Raw genomic sequence first — 22878 nt, 5'->3', positions numbered from 1 at the left:
CCCTTCCCACCTGGGCTCCGTTTCCCGGCTGCCGCGCAATCCCGCCTTCCTTTGTCAGGTGAAGAAGGTGGGGGTGAGCGCCTACTCTGTGTGAGGCACTAGGATAAACGGCTGAGAAACAGCTGGGAATCAGACACAAATGTTTATTCCTTGGAGAGCTGGCTGGAGACTGACAAAAACCAAGAAAGTCAAAAGATATGTCCGAGATGATAAGCGCTGGGGGGATAAGGAAGCAGAAGAGAGGGATAGAGGCGGGGGTGCAGTGGGGGCAGATTGCAATTTTAAATAGCCCTTGCTTTCATGTGCTTCCAAGCTAGATTCTCAAATCGAATTGTAGGATGGAATTCTGGATTCTAGTGGAGGAAGGTGGACAATGAAGTCGATCAACAGAGAAATGGGCAATATGGCAGTTGGTGGGCAAGGGCTAAGACGAAAAACAAAGTAGGGTGGGGGAAGAGAGAGTGAGGGGTCAGCTGGTCTATAGAGCCCGGTGATTTATTCATTCGTTCATGTTACCTTGAGCAGCTGGTTATTGAGAGTTTACTGGGTGTCTGGCCCTGTGCCAGGCTCGGTAAAGGTACCGTCCTCCCCTGGAGCTTCTGTCCAGTGGAGGAGACAGAATCCATCAAATAATCTCTAGAAATGAATACAGAACCAAAGGATTTACCTGAAGAGGTGAGCAAGGCTTCCCTAAGGATGCCATAGTTGGGCCTCATGTTCACTTATTTATTCTTTCAAATACATATTTACTGCTGACGAGTAAATAGGTGATTGGGATACACAGTAAGCACCCTGCTTTGGATGAGAAAGCTGTGGCTAAGCCACAGGGCCCCTTCCCCTCTCTGACCCTTTTCTTCATTTATAAAACAAAGAGATTCATTTCCATAGTGTTGCACATAATATTACTATACACACACACACACACGTAGTATAATATATACGTATTATATACATAATATTATGTGTACATATACAATTATATACATACTATTAACATAAAATATAGGTACATATATGTATATTTTATTTTTTATATTTACCTTTAATATTTAAATTTTATATTTAAAATATTAAAATATATTTAATAAAATATACAAAAATTATATATATATATATATATTTTTTTTTTAAGTAGGCTCCGTGCCCAGCATGGAGCCCCCCAACACACGGCTTGAACTCATGACCCTGAGATCAAGACCTGAGCTGAAATCAAGATTTGGGCCCTTAAAAGACTGAGCCACCCAGGTGCCACAATATTACTATATTTTTTGAAGTCTGTTCACTTCTCATCACCTCTATCATTATGGTCCTTGTCCAAGATGTCATCATCTTGTGGGTAGAAGCCAGAGATGCTGCTAATCATCCTCCAGGGCACAGGATGGACACTCACGATAAATAATCCTCCTGTTCTGAATGTCAATAGTGCCAAGGTTGAAAAACCCTAGATTAATAGAAGGCAAAAGAATTTGCTGGTCTGGAAATGCTATTCTTTCAACCACGACTTAGTGAGCACCTACTATATGCCAAACACTACTCTTAGACACTGGAGATATAGTGAGAAGAATAAAACAAGCAATCCCCATGCTCTTGGACTTACATTCTGGCGGGGAATACAGTTAGTAAACAAGTTAAATAAAGAAATCTGATCACTAAGATTGTGATAAATGCCATGAAGTAAAGTAAACAAGAGGAAGTGCAGAGCATATCTGGGAGAGGCGCCAGCAACTTTAGACAGGGTTGTCAGACAGGAAGTCTTCCAGGAGGAGGTGATATATCTAAGCTCAGAACCTCAGAGCAAGGAGAGGAAAACCATGTGAAGTTCTGAGGAAGGGGTATAGGCCGGGGAGCCAATGAAAGCAAAAGCTGTAAGATGGAAATGACCTTGGGAAGGGAGGTTAGAGAGGTAGACTGGACTAGGCCATGCAGAGCCTTGTTGGAATTTTATTCTCAAGGTTATAAGGAATGAGTTTGAGTTTCTTCTAATCCTGATGGGAAGCCATGACAGAGTTTTAAGCAGGGAAGTCCCACATGCTGATATGTTCTGTGAGGTGAGCAGCTGTGTGCATTATGGAGTACTGCGGGGGACAAAGATGACAGCAGGAAGACCCCTCATGAGGCATCTGCAGCTGTCGGGGCCAGAGGTGAAGGGCTGAGGCTGGGATGGTGGTGGTGGAGATGGCAGGCAAGGTCACAGACACAAGGCTCAGGCAGGAGATTGATTCTTCCCCAAGCCCCAAGAGAATAGTGCTAGATATTCCTTGTCATTTGGATTCTTTCCTCTGGGTGGCCCAAGTCCTGCAAAGTTGGGTTCCAGATTTAGATAAAGAACATCTAGATACATCTGGATCTTGGAAGTACAGACAGTGGGAATAGCTCTGTCTCTCTCTGTTTCCCCAGGCTATGCACAGCATGCAGCTGAGAATTTTTACTTTCTGAATGAAAAGACTGTAACTATTTGAAAACATCTCGCCTTCATTTCCTAGAATTTTCTGCCATCGTAAGAGGAGAGATTTAAAAGCAATTCAGGGGAAAGTACAGCCCAGAGGTTGAGATACTGAGTCCTGACAATGTCATTAGAGTTTCTGGATCTAGTTGTGCCTCAAGGCATTGCCCCTGGGTTTTCCAGCTGTGTGAGCTAGTAAATTCTCCCTTTTTATCTAACCCAGATTGAGTTGTGATGTTTTCCTTTATGTCCCAAAGAGTCCAACTGATACAATTCTTTCTCCACAAACCAAAAGTTTACCATCTCCTTATAATGTACTTACAAGAAACAGGGGTAACACAAATGAACTTCTAGGAAACAGGGCAAAAAGAATAATAAAATTCAGAATGTTTTACAGAGAAGCCCCCTCCCCCCGCCCCTGTAAGTGTTCAAGTATAACCATGTCATTTTATAGACGGGAAAAATTAACAGCTCATCAAGGAGAACAGTACCCCAAAAGTCAACCAGAGCGGGGCGGGGGCAGCTGAGGGCTGGTTCCAGGTCACAAACCATATTTATTGAGGCCCTCTCGGCAGACTTCCTGCCCAGAGGTGTTGAGATTTTTTACTTGAGGCTGAGTGATACCAAGTTAACCCAATTCACCCCTATAAATACAAGTGAATCCCTTCTCAACTGTGGTAGCAAGAGATGTATCCACTTGAAGTCAGTTTTTTCTTTCTTAAACTCCATAATACCAGCTATCCCTTACTTAAAATCCCACTAAGTGTCCTCAAGTTTCTTGGCACTTCCAGGCACGGAACGAGAAGTTCCCCTCTCCCCTCTCCCTCACAGACCCCTGGGAAGGAATAGCTGCTTTATGAGGTAGTTACAGGGACACCCAAAGGCTCAAGGGAAATCATTGACATCTCTGAGTGGATGTCACTCAGGACAACTCCTCTTTGCTGTGGCCTTGCCCAAAGTTCCAGCAGCCCCGGGGGATTTTCCATCAGCTTGGACTCCAGTCTTCTCGCCTGCTTCTCTTTTGTCACACCCAATAATAATAATCATAATCACAAATAAAAGGAGGCTCATGGTAAAATCTCCCCCCCCTAGAGATGCTGGGGAGTCTGAGATAATACATACATAGTGCTTAGCACCCATGCCTAACACTAGGAAGTGCACACTCATATAACATAGTAGCAACAGCCACAATAGTAACAGCCAACACTGAGTGGTTACTCTATACCAGACACTGTACTAAATGCTTTGCATGTATCTGACCTCATTTAAGATTCTTTCAAGCGGGGCGCCTGGGTGGCTCAGTGGGTTAAGCCTCTACCTTCGGCTCAGGTCATGATCCCAGGGGCCTGGGATCGAGTCCCGCATCGGGCTCTCTGCTCAGCAGGGAGCCTGCTTCTCCTCATCTCTCTCTCTGTCTGTCTCTCTGCCTATTTGTGATCTCTCTCTCTGTCAAATGGATAAATAAAATCTTAAAAAAAAAAAAAGATTCTTTCAAGCTCTCTCACCCTTGGGCTGAATATGCTAATATAAAGACCTACTTGCTGTTGGATGGTCCTTGAGTGACCAGATGTCTGATTCTAGTATCCATCCCATTCTACTCTAGCCTGATGAACTTCATCAAGCCCTGGGTTTCCTGGGCCAGCTTCCTGGTAAAGGGTGAGCCTGGTTTTCTTACCAACTCAAATATTTATCTGTTCTTCTTCCATCTTTTGCCCACTACCTACCCATCAGTCCAGCCATCTATTCAACCATCCATATACTATCCAACCATATAGCCATCAAATTATCCAACTGTACACCCAACCATTTATCTACCCATTTATCTATCAATCTATGTACCCACACAACCATCTTTCTTTCCATTCATTTACATATTCTATCCACTACCCATCTTTCCACCCATTCATACACCCTCCAACCATTTATCCATCCACTACCTATTCATTTATTTACCCATTCATCTACCCACTCACCCATATACCCAATTACCTACCCACCTAGTTACTCATTCACTTATCCATCCACCTATCCATGCATCTACTTACTTACTCATTCCTCCCCCCACACAGTTATCCAGACCAAATACTCATGCATCTGTCCACCGCTCACCTACGCCCTCATCTGTCCGCCCATCCGTCCACCCACCCACTCACTGGCCATCACTCTCTTGGCCACCACTCACTCATCTTCTACCTACCATTTTAGAGTTTGTTATGACATGTATTGCTCTGTGGTAAGCTCCAGCTCCCTTCCTGGGAGGAAATATGGGTGCCCCCGAGGGTCCCACAGAAGGAGATAGGTAAACCTGCACATAGTCCATCAAACCCTTTTGTAGCCTGGACTTTGCCAAAGCCATCGACTCCCAGGGTCTGCAGCCAAAAAATGATGAAACACAGGGCATGGATGGATTGAGGCATGAGCTTCCAGCAAAGCAATTAAAAGTAAAGTAATATTTCTTCCCCGCAGATGGCCTGGGGACTCCAAGATGTGATGGAAAAGGAGCAAGTCAGCAAAAGGAGGAAATCAAAGCTACAGAGATTGGGAGCAAATGAACTGATTCCTGTAAGATAACATTTCATTGACGTCTAGCTCCCCTGCCCTTTGGGAACTGATATCTTTTCTACCTTCTCTCCACTGCCCTTGTCCACCTCTTCCTGGTCTCATCTGACTCCTCTCTGATCTTCCTCCCCTAGTTTTATCATTCCTCTAACCCAACCTCCCCACAGCTACCGGGGTAGGCTTTAAACAGAAGTCTGGCCATGTCACTCCCCTGCTGATAAAGCTTCATGACTCCTTGCCATCCAGGATAAAAGACAAACTCGCCCACAATGAGGAAAAGACCACTTGTTCACTTAGTGTGTATTTCCTGAGCACCTACTATGTGTCAGGCTTATGTTGCATGCTGGGAATGAGGGGGTGGTTAAGCTAACCTTCCCTCCTGGAGATCATATTCAACTGGGAGGCATAAACAGAGACATTTAAAAATAATCTGATATTGATCATTGCTGAGAAGGAAATAAGAAAAGTATGAATGTCAGAACAACAGAAAGGAGGGAGGAGGGATGCTACAGGTGAATGATGAATCAGAGTAATCCGCAAGCCATAAGAGAGCAAGGGGAAGGGCATTCCAAGCTAAAGGTAGAAGGGAGAGTAGGTCCAAAGGCCCTGGGGCAAGAGGGTTGAAGGAGATGGAAGGTGGTGGGTGTGGCCATAGCAGACTAAGTGAGGAGGGCAAGAGTGGTCCAAGAGGGACTAGGAGAGAAAAACAGAGAAGGAGAAAAATAACGTAGGTGAGGCCTGTGGAGCGGTGTTTGGATTTTTTGTCAAGAGCCTTGGAGAGTCTTAAGCAGGGAATAGCTGATTTGATTTTTACCTTTAGGATGTAAAAGGGTGTTTTAAAGACTTCTGAGTTCTCAGTTTCTGCTGTGGCCTCAGTCTTCACTCTGAGGACAATCGTGACAAGACCCCTCCCTCAAGGGAGAGTGACGGCCCCTCTGACACAGGGCCAGCCCCAGATGGGCTTTGCGTCCCCTGCCTGTCATCCCCTCCACAGAGATGGGGAGACATCTGATGGCATTTTGGGCTTGGGGAGACAGTTGCTAGAATTCTGAGTATTTCCTTCTTTCTCACATAGAGCGGGTCCTAGGGGAGGTCCCAGGGTGAGAGGACAGCATGCCACCAACTCTCCCCACTTGGCACCATCTTTCTCTCTCTCTCTCTCACACACACACACAGAGAAATGCTGGAGCGACCAGAGGGGAGGGGAGCTACCGCACCACCTCTGGTCTCCTGTATCTGGATGGAAGGGCAAGAACTGTCTGCTCTATTGAATGGAAACATCTCATATGTAAAAAAAAAATGTCACTGTCTTGAGAGGTCTATCACAGCCAAGTTCAATCCCACCAGACCTGCCTCCATGCCCCCTTATAAACGAGGAACCTGATGCGAGGGACATTTACCTTGGGAAATTACCTTTTCATCTAAGATTGGAGAGAAAAAAACAATTTTCTTTTTATCGTCCCCAAATCTAATTTATTTCACCTCTTCATTTTTGTATTAAAATAAATGCAGGGACACCTGGATGGCTCAGTTGGTTGAGTGTCTGCCTTCGGCTCAGGTCATGATCCCAGAGTTCTGGGACAGAGCCCTACCCCAAGCAGGCCACGGGTCACATGGTCCCCCAAGCTGCCTTCTCAGCGGGGAGTCTGCTTCTCCCTCAGCCCCTCCCTCTGCTCATGCACTCTTTCAAACAAATAAAATCTTTAAACAAAACAAAACCCCAAATACATATGTTATTGTGAAGGACAGAGAACATCCAGTGAATTTTTCAGACGATTTTTTTGTTTGTCTTACTTTGGGTTGTGAGCCTATCCCAAGGTCCTCTATGGGCATCTGGGCCCTCTCTTGCCTACAGGAGGATTGTTGATAGAAAGATCCCGAACACAGTCTCAGGAGGCAGAGAGGGCTGCCCTCAACTCTTGTGGCTACTAACTAGCCACGTGATCTTGGGCAAGCCAGGTCGCCTCTCTGACCATCAGTTTCTCTATCTTTTTTTTTTTTTTTAAAGATTTTATTTATTTAACAGATCACAAGTATACAGGCAGGAGGAAGCAGGCTCCCTGCTGAGCAGAGGGCCCGATGTGGGGCTCGATCCCAGGACCTTGGGGTCATGACCTGAGCCGACAGCAGAGGCTCAACCCACTGAGCCACCCAGGCACCCCAGTTTCTCTATCTTTTAAAAATGGGTCATAATATACAGAGGAACGCTTGCCCTGCCACTGGATTCGAAAGGCCCTATCCCAAAGCAGGCATACCGTGGGTCCTCTGTGCTCCCTTCCCAGAAACCAGCCTTGACGTCGCGGACATGGCCGACTGTCAACCTGAATCACACTCAGAGGCAGTTCCATAAACAAGGATGGTTTAATACATCTCAGCACTTTTCCGTTCATCGAGATTATATGAAAATAGAATTCTTTATTAAAACAGCAAGGCATAATCATGACTGCTACCTCCACCCCAAAACACTGCACGCGCGCGCGCACACACTCACACACCACACACACCAAGATCAAGGACTTTGGCAAGACACTTGAACTCCCGGAGCCTGTTTCTCCATCCCGAGAATGGGCAGGTGGGCAGGTGGGCCGTTCCCAGCTCGCTGTGGGCGGGGCCAGCCGGCTGCCGGAGAAGGGGCGGAGCTCGCTTCCTCCTCTTCCAGCCAGGGATGGTCAGGGAGAAGGTCCGGGGTGGTGCCCACCTCGCTGTAACACGCCCGGCAACGCTTGCTTGTCTCATTTTACAACGGAGAAGAGCCAGGGTTCAGGCTCTGAGCCTCGGCGACAGGGGCCCAGAGGCCCTTCCACCGTTCCCCACCGCCTCCTCCCCTCCCGCCCCCGCAAATGTATTTTTCACAGCCACTTTCTATTTTTGGCAGCGAGTGATACATGTTGTCCTTTACTGGCTGCGGTGGAAGAAAGTCCCCCCTTTTAAGCAAATTTAAAGTTGAAACAATGAGTCTGTTTTAAAGGAAACTATCTGGTAAACAACAATACGAAATAGAACACAGACAAAATAATAATGCCAATGGGAAGGAAACGCTTCATCGGGTCTGCCTAAGAGCACTTCTGACTTGCCTCCTGCACCTTTGTGGTTCTAAAGCGAAGTCTGAAGAAATACAATGATGTCCCGGTACCTTCCTAACTATCCTGCAGCAAGGAGCTAACACATGCATCCTCCCCTCTTTACTCTATATCTTATATTGATGTTTTTTTTTCTTGAAAAGAAGGGTGGGTGGAGGGAAGAAAAAAGGAAAAAGGATTAAAACAAGGCAGGGCTTAAAGCATCGGCTCCCAAGCTCTGCTTCAGTATCTCTGGTACCAGCTGGGGCCGCCTGGTGGGAGAACCATCTCTTCCTAATGTCTGTGGCTCCAAGGAGGCACCACCTTTAAAAGGAATTGGCCTTTTTGGGAATGTGGGTGAGAACCTAGTCCCCGTGATAGGGCAGCCGGGACTTGGCGGTGGGGGCAGTCATAAGGGCTTTCCCCCAGCGCACCAGGGTACAGCCCCGCACCAAGAGACCTTCCTGCATCTATTTCTGCCAGCCTTTTCCTTCCCTTCCAAGCCAGGAGGCGGCAGCTACGGTTGCCATGGAAACCGGCTCTGTCCTCCCACGGAAGGCTGCCAACCCTGATTTCCTGCAGAGTTAAGAAGCAGGCGGCAGTGGGGGTCACCCAGGCGTGAAGATGGGTTTCCCTGGGGATATCCTGCCTCCTGCCAATCACAGCGTCTGTCTGGGAATCCTGGAGGTGCCTGGAGGCTGAGGGCCAGGGAAGCCCCCAAGCCCTGGCGCGGCTCCGAGCAGAGACTGGCCCCTGGACCGTTCTGAGATCTCCCGTCCTCTCCTCCCTCCAGCTAGAGCTACAGGGGCCGAGCTACGCGTGCATATGCATGTCTGTGTCTCGGGAGACGCTGCCAGCCAGGGGTGCCTCTGGCTCTGTCAGCTCTCCGGTGCGAATCGGAACTGGCCCTCCACCACCCGCCTTGAGCCCAAGGAACGCAGAGCTGCCCATCTACCGCATGCTGCTGGGACAATAATTCTGCCAAATCCTACCAAGTCACATCACTTCTCTGAGCCCATTTCCTCGTCTCTCAAGAAGGTCTAATCGTCCTCTCTTCACAGAGATGCTGCAAGAAGGAGAAATACTGCATCTACTGTGCCTGTCACGGGCCTATAGAGAGTCCTCTGTAAACAGGACCTAACGTTCATTATAATATTTAACATCAGAATAAATGTTTCCAGGCAGTTTTTCTCTTTGACCTGTTTTTCTCTAAAGCGGAGGCAAAGGCAAGTTTTCATCCTTAATCTGTCTGCTCAAAGGGTGGCGCAGCCAGGATAGGGAGGGTCACTGGCCTGAGGACCAAGGAGTGGATTCCTACCACCTCCTCCAATATCACTTCTAAGAATCAGAACAGGGCTCTCAAACAGGAATGCCTTCAAGGGCCACGAGAGACTGTGAATGAAGCAGAAAAAAATTTCCACCACGTGGAAACCCTCGTGAGCCAGAATGCCCATGGCCTGGGTAAGGGTGTGGGCTGTTGCGCAGCCCGGCTAACAGCTGCCCTTGGGAATATGGGGCCAGCGCAGCCCGCTCTTCCAAGTTTTCAAGAGAAGCTGGGCATTTTAAATGAACTCTCCCCCCAGATGACATGGTAACAACTCATGTATTTTTTTCATAAGCGTAGGCCAGATAAAACAGATCTGCCAATGGACCATACGCCGCGCCTGGAGCTCCCAAGCTAGAACGTAGAAAACCAACACCTCTTTTTTTTTTTTTTTTTTTTTTTTTTTTTTGCTTAACCATTCCCAGGAGCCCTGGCTGGTTCCTTCCATCAGGACCACCCTGTTGGGACAGTTTTCCTTATTCCTTACTTGAGTCTCGACCCTGGGAAAGCTCTCCCATCTGGAGGCTTTATGTCTAGAACAGAGAACTCTACTCCTCAGAGCCCGGCCTTTGCAGGGGGCTCATGATCTGTACCTTGACCTTTGGGAAAACCTTCCTGACTTTTCTCAAGCGTCACTGTGATTGGAGATGAGGGATGTGTCTAGTGAGTGGGGCGCCTAGGGAAGGCATATTCTAAGGGACTCCTCTGGTGTTGGCTAGTTTAATAAGAATTTGGGGACACAGCTTATTTCAATAGATACACCGTAAGGCCCTGATGGGCCCTTTTAAAGTCAGGATCTGCTTTGACTGGCTAAGGCCTGGACCACAGCACTGTCAAGGACTTGGCCCTATCGGGGAGCTGGGACACGGCAGAACTTCCGCTTCTGCCCTGCCTGCCCCAGCTTCTGTGGCTATCCTACAATGGCGGGGGGGGGGGGGCGCAAGGTGAGCTGGGAGCAGAGCCTCATGTGGAACTCAGTCATAGCTGCAGACAATTCATAGAGCTTTTGGTGTCCTTTTCCAACCCCCTCCTCTCAGCATGCCTTCATTCCCCTCCCCGGACACAGCCTTCTAGGGAAAAATCAGGAAAGTGCTGGCCCCGTTGGGTGGTCAAAGCTCCTGCACCCAGGGCGAACGTAGACACAGGAAGTTGGGTGATGGGGGGCAGGCTGGGTGGAGGCATATGTGCGGAGCCCCGTCTGCTCCTGGAGCTCACGGCCGAATGCGGTAGCGGACAGGCACGTCGTGTTCCGGCTGCATCAGCCCGAAGCCGTACCTGCTGAGATCAAATTCAGGGATCTCCACGTCGGGGTTGATCAGCTCCAGGTCAAAGTGCACCAGCACGAGGAACACGAATCTGCAGAGAGATGGTGTTGAAGGTGTGCAGGATTGGGAGACGAGGGGGGCATCTCTGGAATAGGGCAGGAAGCCAATGGTTTCCTCCTGAGTCTGAGGCCACGTGGTTCCTGCCCAGCTGGAGTGCACGAGCCCCTCTCCGTCCACCTGACCCTGTGGCTAGGAGGCCTACCCACCAGTTCTGCCCCCGGGGCTGGGAGCAGAAGTGACAAGGGTTGACTCCACACCAAAGACAGTGTGGTGAGCACAAGACTCCTGGTGTGCTCTCTGCCTGATGGCTTCATGTACCTTGAGTTGGGGCGGTGGAGTAGGGAGATGGAGAGAGCTTGGTCCCTGAATCTGTGTGGAGGGCAGGGGCTCTCACACCCATAATCCACTTAGTGAGCGGGAACTAAACCCCTTGTCGCAGGCCACAGGGGTCTGGGGGTCGTTTGTTATAGCAGCATCACCCGATGAGTCCTCCCGACTAAGTGACCCTTTTGGACTCCTGCAGACCAGAGTCCTCCTCACCCCCGGAGCCCCACCCAGCTCCTGGAACCCTTACTGTCTGCTCTGACGGTAGAGCGAAGTCCACGCTCTCGACAGCAGAGCTAGGCAAACGTGGCTCTGCCTCTTGACCCTCATCAAGTTTCCTTCCCACTCTGGGCCTCAGTTTCCCCACCTGGTCAAAGGAAGTTAAAGAGGTGGGATGGATCTGTCCCAGCTCTGAAGCTATAGGATGCTGGAGAGTGAGTTTAGACAGGGTGGGGAGTTCTGTACCCGCAGCTGGATGGGGATCCCGGCACCTCCCCTCACCCAGGGGCACCGTCACAGATGCAGGTGATCTGACCTCCGGAGTCAGTATTGGACGAACCCCTACTGAGCAGTGTTGCACGACAGTGAGGGGAGAGCAAATAACAAATTGACTGATTTGTTGAAATGCTAGGTGCCAGGCGCTGGGCTAAGCATTTAGCATCCCAGGTCTCTTTTTATCTGTCCAAAAACTTTATGAACTAGGACCTGCAGTCAGTTCTGTTACAACACTTTTGAACACGTGGGTCTGTTTCACGTGATGGATGTACTGGGGCCCCAAGGAGGCTTCAGGCAAATTTCCTATTTGCTCATGTGTTTCGTGTGCGAGAAGCACGGTGGACAATGCAAAGCCACACCCAGCTGGACCCACTGAGCGGGCATCCGCGTACCCACGCACGCACACACCTGAACTCCCTCAGAGAGCTCGGCTCCTGGGGCGGCTGGTGTGCCCCCCACTGACACTGGGTGTCGGATTTCAGGGGACCCTCCATGCACGCTTCACGGCACAGCTGCAACCCGCCCACCACCCGCTTCCACCAAGCTTCCGGTGGTTTTCAAGGTCAAACTTATGGCAGCACTTACGTATTTCTCAGCCCTGAAACTCCCCTCTGGGTTCTTAACTTGCACATGGCACTTAGGAGGTTTTTTTGTCTGTCGGGTCCCAGCCTCATTTCCCCCACAAATGCTTGTGGATTTTATTGTGTGGTTTCACATGGCCATGAATTTTAGGGATGTAACCTGCAGCATCATGGCAGAACGGGCTATACTAGGAGCTCCATTTCACTGCTGAGAAAACGGAGACCAATAGGTTAATGTAACGTGCCCATTCCCTTGGCACAATGCCGGCATATTGGTAATTACAGTAATAACTAGTCCTTATTAGATACCTACAAGGAGCCAGGCAGTGGGTTAAGTACTTCGCAAGACCCAATTCCTTTGTTCTGACACCCCTGGGGTATAGTATGATCAGTAGCCCCAGCTGGACAGTTGAGGACCCAGACACATCAGGTTACCCAGCTTACGGCCACACAGGGGGCGGCACAAGACAGGGCAGATGTCCTAACCCTGGCCTGATCTGTTTGTGGCCTAGGGGCCAAGGCTCTTGGGATCCAGGGAAGAGAATTTATAAGGCACTCGGGTCCACAGGCATTAAAATAACCAAGAGGGAACAATGCCGTTTGGCCAGTTTCTGCCGAGGGGGTCTGAACGTGCAGGGCAGCTGCAGACAGACGGCAGCGGTCAGCTGCACAGAACGTCCCGTGTTTAGTATTCGGACACCACGTTCGGAGGGAAGAGCTCACTGCCAGATCTGATTATTTCAAAAGAGACCAGAAATCTGGCTTTTTATGTGAGATCTTCTGATTCTTCAAGGTTAGCAGGCATTTCGAGCACACAAATAAACAGATCTGTGGGCAGGAGATGGCTCACAGGCCCTCTGGAGCCTCTGCCCATTTTCCTGGCTGAGAAGCCACGATCTCAAAAGAGGAGGGCGTGGGCCAGTGAGCTGGGGCAGGAACCTCCCCCATCAGGCCCGCTCCCCCTCCCCGCCCCCACACTCACTGTTTGATGCTGTTAATGGCGTAAGCCTTCCCTAGGCACTGGTTGTGCCCAGCTCCCCACGGCATGCTGTAATTTTTCAGCCGCTTCCCGTCCTTGTAAAAGTCTTTCTTCTCTGACCCATCAGAGCTCAGGAATCGGTTATATTTAAATACCTGGAAGAGGAAGGAGGTCCATTTTCTGACTCCGCCCCCACAGCATGTGTCCCTGAAGAAAACTGTGTCAGGATGTTCCTCAAAGTGTTGTTTATAAGAGGAGTAGACTGAAAACATGGTAAAGGTCAATCGATAGTGGACTGGTTAAAGTAATTACGGTAGCCGTTTAGGAGGCTGAGCTTGGTCTGTGTGTGCGCACAGAAATTTTTAGACCAGTTGCTGAAGTTTCGGAAGAGCGCGTGTTGTGTGATCCTGTCCACACACCTATCTGTTCCTATGTGCGTGAGTGTGTGTGTGTGTATGTCTGCAAAGACATAAAAATAACTTAAAGGCTGCACTCCAAACCGTTGTTAGGGAACTCTGCGGAACTGGAAAGTAAAACGAATAAAGGAAAATTTTTACTGTTAAACATATGTGCCTGTATATTTCTACTTCATAAGCATATATGGCTTAGGCAGTTTAAAATTTAAAGATTAAAATGATTTTTAGAGGCGCCAGGCGGGCTCTGTCAGGGGAGCAGGCAGCTCTTGATCTCAGGGTCACGAGTTCAAGCCTCGTGTAGGGGCACAGAGGTTATTTTAAAAATTTATTTTTAAAAAAGAGGATGGCAATTTCCTTTGGTGACATTGTAGAATGGTGAGGGGAGATTGTATCTGAGCACAGGACTTGGCACGGAGGAGGTCGTGAATGAAAGGAGGGTGGAGGAAAGGGATCAGTGGACAGAGAGACGGACGGGCCAGTTGATGGATGGGCGGGGGGGTGGACAGATGGACAGATGGGTGAGTGGATGCCTGAATAGGTGGGTGGGGGATGGGAGGGTGAGTTGGTGGACGGAGACACAGCACAGGGCCTGGCACACAGTAAGCACCCAAATCTGTTAGAAATTATGAAAATTTGACCCATCTCAAAGTCCAGGGAGAGAGAAAAGTGTTGAGAAGCGGACACTATAACGTTCCAAACAAAGGAAAATTGCTCAGCTAGCGCTTACAGAGCACTCTACGTGTGCCAGGTACTGGGAAGGCCTTTCTTACATGTTCTCATTTAATCGTCCTGACAACCCTGTGAGGCAGGTGCTATTATGAGGTCCATTTCACAGATGAGAAAACAGAGACACAGAGAGGTGACGTAATCTGGGCATGGTCACACAGCAAAGAGCAGAAGTGGGCTGCCACTCAGATCTGACTGGTCCCAAAGCCACTGATTTCCCCCCCGCGGTCTCGAGTATGTAATTTACCTCTGGGTCTGTGTAGATTTCCGGGTCTTTCTGGGGGCTCAGGAAGGGAAAGAGGAGGAGGCGGTCTCCACGTCGCAGGCTGAATTCCCGCCCATCTGCCATGGGCAGGGCCAGGTCCACCACAACCTCCCGGGTGATGAAGGGCGCGGCGGTGAGCCTGAGGCTCTCACTCAGCACACTATCTGCACAGGCAAGTACCAGGAAGGGTCAGCAGCTGTCCCCTCACACACTCACATGCCACCCTTGGCCCTCATTTTACAGAGGAAGGTGGGCAGGCTCAGAGAGGGTGTGTAACTTGCCCACCATCACACAGTGAGGCCACAAAAGGCCAAGTTATGAGATATGATTACTGTGGTCTTCAGAGGGATGTGAGGGTTTGGGTCTGACTCTAGGAGAATCTGTGAGGGACCAGGGGAGCCAGGGAGATACCAGAGCAGACTAGGGGAGAGCAAGGCCATCGATATTGGTTGTTTCTGTCTGCCCAGCTTACAGTCCCCATCTGGACATAGTTCCCTGGTTTTCTTCTGGGGACCATGCCCTCTCCAGGTCTCAGAGGTTGGGCTATTGACTTTATTCCCAATTCCAAGGGCTGTGTGTAATTGGCCAATCCAAGCAACCCAAATTTTTAAAAAATTGGGTTGGACTTGGTTCAGGTGGACATATAATTCAAAGACAAATTCTTGGGACTTTGGGTACCATTGTTGCAGAGAAGTGTACCCTCCCACCCTCTGCAGGCCCGAGACTGGAGCCAACCTGGCAGAGCAGGGCTAAGAGGGAGTACTGAGCTCTGTTAAAGCGCCTGGATCCACCTGTGCCTGAAGCTAGCTATCTTCTGAACTTTCTAGTTAACGCCCTCAAAAAAAGTCCTTCCTCTGCTTCAGCCAGTTTAAGTGAGGTTTTCGGCCAATAGCAACTACAGACTGACTGGGTCCACGAGTCCCGGGCAGCTGAGAGAGGAGCACAGAGATGCCAGGTGTAAGAAGATAGGAGGTCTAGGGGGACCCTAGGTCAGAGGACGCCAGTGGACTCCGGACAGTGGGAGTCCGTGCTGGGAAGGGCTTAGCATGCCCACAATGACCGAGTCTTTGGGGCTAATTTGGAGGGTTTGCTTCTCTCACCAAGCACAGGCATGCTGTCCAAAACCTTCTGGGGGAGGGTAGTCATCTGCGAAATGGGCTGCTCTGCTCTGGAGAGGAGCTGCTCGAGCTCTCCACGAACAGCCGCCAGGGCCTCGGAATTCTTGAGGAGGAAGAGCAGAAGCCAGAAGGCAGCAGGACCCATATTCCCCTGCAATGAGAAGGAGCCCATTACACCCCCAACACCAGCGTGGAGTGAGAGCTGACTGGTCTGTGCCACAAACACAGCCCAGGCCAAGGCATGGAGGTTCCCACGCCTGCCAAACATCTAGGCATGACTCATGTTTATCTTTGGCTCAGGCCATGGCCCAAATATGCTCTGGGGCTTTGGTGTAGCCCAATGTCGACCTCAGGGCTATTCCTGGCATCCTTGACCTTGAGCAAACTCATTGATCTGAGCTCACACAGGTAATCTTCATAGCTAATCGGTGAAGCAGTGTCAGAAGTAGGAACCAGGCGTATCCCCGAAGATTGTGGTTAACATCTGAGGATAACGGCATCCTCAGCCACAATACTCTGCCCTTCCCTGTATGCACGCCCCTCGCAGGGGACTTGGCACTTCCTCCCAGTCACCATGAATCAGTGACTCGCTTTGGCCAAAAGAATGAAGCAGAACTGACAGCACCACAGGAAGTCTAGGTCTTGAGAAACCTTGTGTGTTTCCACCTGCCCGGCTGGCTTGCTGGTCCCGCACGGAGGACGCGGGACTCACGGGGCAGCGCTGGCAGTCCAGCTGAGCCTAGTGGAGAGCAGCTGACTCCCAGCCGACCCACAGACACCGGAGCTAAGTAAGTGCTCAGTGGTGTACGCCACTGGGTTTTTGTGACTGGCTGGTACACAACAGCCAAGTGACGTGACATCCGGACATCTACTTTCAAATATCTGAGTGTTGCGTATGAAGCAAGGAAGCCGCCATCAAGGGGACCGCGAGAGCCCGTCATTTCTTGAACATAAAAATTCCCAATAGTTTAATAATCAGGAAAATGGATAAAATTTCTTGCTCCAAGACTTCAGCCTTAGCTGAATGTTTTAATATTCAGGTATTTAGCTTGTGGCTACGATGTGTGTGGGGTTCCCTGAAACGAGCTCCAGGCATGGGTGGAACAGCAGTTCACCTCGGTTGTGGGGGGACGAGTTTGTCCACCATCCCATCTCGATAACGTTAACAGTCATTACACACCATGTTTCCCCGGTGGCTCTATTACACGCATAATCGCACGCAGACAAAAGGACATTTGCACGAGGATACTGATCACAGTGCTGACGTAACAACAAAAGAGTGGAAGCGATCTCGATGTCTATCCATAGATGGATGAGATAGAGGATGATCGGTCCTCCCGATGCTGATACAGGACGTCGTTAAAGGGCAGCTGGCTTTGCATCGGTGTGTGTACGGATGGGACCGTAGCTGAGGCGCACGGAAGCGTGATGGGGACGGCGGCTTCCCCGTGCTCCCACTTGTGGGTACGTTTCATGAGGGATCATATGAAGAACAGCTCTTCATAGACCAGCTCTTCAAGGAGCCTCTGGGACAGAAGCGGGAAGGATGGGGGGCAGGTACTGATTTCCACCGCATCTGTCTTTTTAAACTGTTTGATTTTTTTTGAATGGATGCAGTACTTTTTTAAACCAAAAAAAAAAAAAAAAATTATTTATTTTTAGAGAAAGAGAGGAGGGAGGGGCAGAGGGCCAGAGAGAATCTCAAGCAGACTCCCCGCTGAGCACGGAACCGCCATGGCGCTCAGTCTCACGATCCTGAGATCATGACCTGAGCTGGAATCAAGAGCCGGATGACACTTCACTACCTGAGTCGCCCAGGTGCCCCTGGATACGGTACTTTTAAGCAAAATAAAAATGAGTGTTTTTATAGTGATCTGCAATGACCGGGAGGAAGGCCCATGAGGCCATATTAAGTAACATTAAAAATGTGGATTTGGGGCGCCTGGGTGGCTCAGTGGGTTAAGCCGCTGCCTTCAGCTCAGGTCATGATCTCAGGGTCCTGGGATTGAGTCCCGCATCGGGCTCTCTGCTCAGTGGGGAGCCTGCTTCCTCCTCTCTCTGCCTACTTGTGATCTCTTTCTGTCAAATAAATAAATAAAATCTTAAAAAAAAAATGTGGATTTTAGGGGAACCTGGGTGACTCAGTGGGTTAAAGCTGGGTTAAAAGTGGGTTCAGTGGGTTAAAAGTGGGCTCTCTGCTTAGCGGGGAGCCTGCTTCCCCCTCTCTCTCTGCCTGCCTCTCTGCCTTTGCTCGGGTTATGATCCCAGAGTCCTGGGATCGAGCCCCCCATTGGGCTCTCTGCTCAGCGGGGAGCCTGCTTCCTCCTCTCTGTCTCTGCCTGCCTCTCCACCTACTTGTGATCTCTACCTGTCAAATAAATAAATAAAAATCTTAAAAAAAAATGTGGATTTTAAACTGGGTGATCTCCATCACAGAAGAAAACATTCAGAGCAAGGTAGCAAACAAGAGCGCCAGAGCATCGACAATGGGGACACAAACTCTGCTTTTCTTCTTTAGCTGTGAATTCCATAACAAGGAGGTACCACGTTTCCTCACTCAGTCCTCCCTTCAAGCAGGGACCATTTCCACCCTTTTCCATGGACGGGAAAACTACGCACTCCCTAGTCTCTGCTTGTGGCCCAGCACGTAGTAGGGGACTCAATGGCATCTGTTAAATAAATGTCTATGTCCCACAGCAGCCCGGGAGGTGGGCTGGCAGAACTCTGGGCTGGACCAGCCAGAGCTGGGTTCAAATCCCAACTCCCCCCTTTCTGTGATTCTGGGTGAGTCTCTTCCCTCTCTGGGTCTCAGAACCTCCTTGAGGGGCGCCTGGGTGGTGCAGTTGGCTAAGCATCCAACTCTTGATTTTGGCTCAGGTCATGACCCCAGGGTCATTAGATCGAGTCCCACGTCGAGCTCTTCACTCAGTGTCTGCTTAAGACTGTCTCCCAGGGTGCTGGGTGGCTCAGTGGGTTAAGCCTTTGCCTTCAGCTCAGGTCAGGATTGCAGGGTCCTGGGATCGAGCCCTGCATCAGGCTCTCTGCTTAGCGGGGAGCCTGCTTCCCCCTCTCTCTCTGCCTGCCTCTCTGCCTATTTGTGATCTCTGTCTGTCAAATAAATAAATAAAATCTTTAAAAAACCTCTCTCTCTCTCTCTGTACCTCCCCTCTCATCTCTCTCTAAAATAAATGAATAAATAAATCTTTTTTTTTTTTAAAGATTTTATTTATTTATTTGAAAGACAGAGATCACAAGTAGGCAGAGAGGCAGGCAGAGAGAGAGGAGGAAGCAGGCTCCCTGCTGAGCAGAGAGCCCGATGCGGGACTCGATCCCAGGACCCTGTGATCATGACCTGAGCTGAAGGCAGTGGCTTAACCCACTGAGCCACCCAGGCGCCCCTGAATAAATAAATCTTAAAAACAAAACAAAAAACCCTCCCTCTCGGTAAAAAGGGGATAACATGCTCACTCCTGGGGTGTCCACAAGGGGCCTAAGACCAGATACAAGCAACTTCCACACACCGGGCACAGACTAGGGGCTCAAGCCCCCACTGTCTCCAGTCACCCCTACACTGCCAACTCCCAAATGCACCCTCCCCCACTCTGTTCGAGAGCAAGGGGGAACTCAGGTCCAGCAGACACAGGCAAGGTCACTTGCTGTCCATCACTTAAATAGCCAGGGGAGGGTAGGTGATAAATAATTCAGCCTTGGGTTAACTCAGTGCAAAGGCCATTTTATCTCGCCCAGACAGTCTGGTGGGGGCCCCCGCTGATTGATTACGAAGTAGGTGGGGCACAGGAGGCTGCTCAGTGATCTCTGCTTTCAGGAAGAAGCTGTGGCAAGTTAGGGAGGCGGCAAAGGCTGCCTTCTGCCCACTGCACAGACGTGTGAATGTGCATGGGTGCGTGTGGTCACACTGCTACAAGAGATCTTGAATTCACTATCCTGGAAGCTGAGTCTCCTATAGGGCCTTGCCTCAGTTTCCCCAAGAGGACATGTCCATCTGGTCTCATCCCTTACCCCTGCAGCCAAAGTCCATTCACCCAGGAGCACCTGTCCTGGGCTCTACTTTTTCTGTGAATGGCGGTAGCTGGCCTCCAGGGGGCGCTCAAAGTGTGCGGAGCGCAGCTCCCAGAGACTCCCGAGTGCCACTTTGTGGCCACCTCATCAGTCAGTCCCAGTGGGGACACCTGCAGCCCTGCCTGCCCGGCATTCCCCCCTTGCCTGTGGGTAACAGCCCCACTTTCCTTCAAAGAACTACCTCTACTTCACTTTGGTCATCTGAGGCTGACCCACCTCCCTAGACCTCAGCTGTGGCCATGGGACCTGGGCTGGGCCACTGGGAGCGATGCCCTCAGAGAGGACGTGTGACCACGGCTGGGCCAGTGAGCACCACACTTGGGATTTCTGCAGGAATCCCAGGGAAGGAGAGGCCCTCCTCCGCAGGGGCTGCCCAACAGCCAGGAGCCACGGGGACCTTTGTTGCCACAGCTCGGAAGCCCATCTGGGGTTGGAGCTGCCGCAGAAGAAGGCAGAGCTGAAGGATGGGAGATCATAGACGATTTCTCTTCATTTTTTATGATTAAGAAATATTTTTTTAGGGTTGCCTGTTGCCCAAAGGCTCAGAGCTGAGAGGGGAGCCCAGACTGCCGTGGGCCTGGTGGGCAGACCTTCATGAACTCCTCTCTCTGCCCACCCGGTCCCCTTAGAGCCAGCCCTTCCCTGTCCTGGACCTTGGATCTCAGCCCAGCGGGTGGCCCTTTAAGGCCCTGGATGCTGGAAGCTTCCCTGACCCCTCTATTATTCCTCCTGACTTCACTCCGATCAGACACCAGGAATCTTAGTTATACCGTTCTGCCTCTTTCTGCACCTGGTCTCTGGGTGGCCTCCCTCCTGGCTCCCCTCCCAGACCCCTGGCCTCTCCTCCTCGGCCTCCTGTGTGCGCTCCCCCCCCATCTTCCTGACCCCCACAGCTGGAGAGGCCCCGGGCCTGGCCTCCATCCACCCAAGCCCCCACTGTCTCCAGTCACCCCTACACTGCCAACTCCCAAATGCACATCTCCCTCCTGGACCTTAACCCTGAACTCCAGATTCTTCTTCACTCGAGGTATACCTCCCTACTGCCCGCTCAGTTCTCCGTTTCAAGCTCAGCACACCCAAAATCAATCTTCTGAATTTTCTACCCCCAGACTTGCCCCTTTCCAATCTTGCTCATCTGTTCACAGCATCTTCATCCTACCTGTTAATCAGACCTCACTGATGCCCCCTCTCAATGTCCCGTCCAACAGCAAATCCTCTTGGCTCCACCTGGAAGGGAGTCCAGAATGCATGTACTCGTCCTCTGGGCCTACCCTGGTCCAGCATCATCGTCTCTTGTCTGGATACTGCAGTGGCCTTATCTCTAGTCTCTCTGCTTCCCCTTCTCCACTACAGCCAATTCTTAGGAATGTAGCCAGAATGATCTCCCCAAAGCAGATGGCAGGCCATGTTGCTCCTCTTCCAAGCCCTCTAAGAATTCCTTTCTTAGAGTTAAAGCAGGGCCCTGCCTGGTCTGGCACCTGCTATCTCTTTCATCATCTTCATCCCTGCCTCAGGGCCTTTGCACTCGCTGTGTCCCCAGCTCAGATACCCTCATCCTATGTATCTATATGGCTCCCTCAGCTCCCTCCCTTTGAGTTTCTGCTCAGATGTCATCTTCCTGGTGAGGCCTTCCTTGCCCACCCTATATAAAGCAGCCTCCCTTCACTCCCCTCTGCTAGTCCCTCCCCTGCTTTATCGTTTCTCTGCAGAACTTGACTGTATTTTAATATGCTTACTTGTTTATCAGTTGTTCTCCCCCCCCAGAATATCGGCTCCATAAGAGCAGGGATCTCTGGTGTCTGCTCACTGCTCTATGCCCAGCTTCTAGAATTTTCCCACTGGCACATAGCGGGCCCTCACTAAGTATCTGTTGAATGTGTCTCCTGAGCTCTAGCTATCTCCAAGCACAGTTCCAGGCTTTGCATCATTCCTTCCTCTCCTCCTCACCACAGAACCTTGAGGAAGGGACTGCCGTTTTTGTTTTACAGTTGAATAAATTGAGGCACCAACTTTAAGTGACTGGTTTGCCAGGGAGTGGCAAAGTCAGGATTCGAATCCAGGCAGGGTGCTCACAGAGCCTGTGCCTGAAACCGCTGGGCTACTCAGCATCTTGGCCCTCTTGTCAAGACTCAGGCTCTTGAAGTGTCTTCCCACCTGCTTGGATTCTGCACGCTGCCAATGGCTCCGAGTCAGAGTATGTCCTGTCCCCAAGTCCTGCTCAGTTCTCCTGGCCCCATCAAAGGCTCTTCCCCAGACTTTCTGCCACTCAAGCCCCCAAGCCAGTGTCCAGTTCTGCTGACAGAGGTCATTCGGCAAGGGATGCCGGGGGCACTTTGGAACTCCAAGTCTCTGCCCATCAATATGTTATTAAGCACTAATGGGGCCCCAACTGCTGATTAAACCCAGCCCTTGCCCCTCGCCAGCCTTTGCCTGCAAGGACAGTTAATGGCTCTGAAAGAAAACTAAAAATAAGCTGCAAGTCGATGGGAAGGGAATTACCCGGAAACATCAGTCTGTGCAGCTGTCCCTGTGAGGAGGGGCCGAGAGAAAGAGCGGGACTCTGGGGTCCAGGAGAGGGCAGGAGCCAGGCCTCGAGAGGCAGCATCCTGATCCCCACTCTCTCCCCAGTATCTGGTCCTTTACCACATCCGTTGGCGCTGTCTTCTGTTTCCAGAATCCTCATCACCTCCATGGCCACCCCCTAGTCTTACCACCATTGTCTCCTTATTGGTGTCCCTGCTTTTGCCTTTGCTCTCAGATCCTGTCCCTCCTCTGCTTAGAACACTCCCCGGACTCCCAATCTCACCCAGAGAAATATTCCAAGTCCTTACTTAGTGGGACCCATACGCCCTCCATGATCTCCTCCCTCACTCCCAGCACAACCCCTTCCTGCTCTGCTTCAGCCACACTCAACTCCTTGCTGTTGCTCAAACACTGGGTATGAGACAACCTCAGGGCCTTTGCACTTGTGGTCCCCCCCGCCCCCGGGAGAGCTCTACTCCCACCTCCCTCCCAAGCTCCCAACTTTAGCTCTTTCTTACTAGCCAGACATCTCCTCATTCAGAGAGTCCTCACCCACCCCCTTGGCTACAGGAGACCGCAGGATCTCTAGTCATGACTCCATTTACACCCCGCATATCCACATCTAAAATCACCCTATATATGCGTTTCCTTGACTGTCTGC

General features: G+C 50.5%; 1 protein-coding gene across 3 annotated transcripts in view; it reads right to left on the bottom strand.

Moving 5' to 3' along the window:
• Nucleotides 1–7344: 7344 nt before the first annotated feature.
• PTGIS (prostaglandin I2 synthase) overlaps nucleotides 7345–22878 on the bottom strand; it is a 41723-nt gene continuing 26189 nt past the window's right edge. For all 3 annotated transcript variants that reach the window (XM_059132868.1, XM_059132870.1, XM_059132869.1), the window contains 4 exons: nucleotides 15597–15765; nucleotides 14479–14660; nucleotides 13093–13244; nucleotides 7345–10741 (listed from right to left, as the gene is read on the bottom strand). In XM_059132868.1, the coding sequence (XP_058988851.1) occupies nucleotides 10597–10741; nucleotides 13093–13244; nucleotides 14479–14660; nucleotides 15597–15765 (648 nt within the window). In that variant the 3' untranslated portion in view covers nucleotides 7345–10596. The remainder of the gene's footprint in view (nucleotides 10742–13092; nucleotides 13245–14478; nucleotides 14661–15596; nucleotides 15766–22878) is intronic.

Source organism: Mustela lutreola, chromosome 9 (assembly GCF_030435805.1).
Source record: "Mustela lutreola isolate mMusLut2 chromosome 9, mMusLut2.pri, whole genome shotgun sequence".
NCBI classification, from domain to species: Eukaryota; Metazoa; Chordata; class Mammalia; order Carnivora; family Mustelidae; genus Mustela; species Mustela lutreola.
This window is presented reverse-complemented; position numbering and strand designations above follow the sequence as displayed.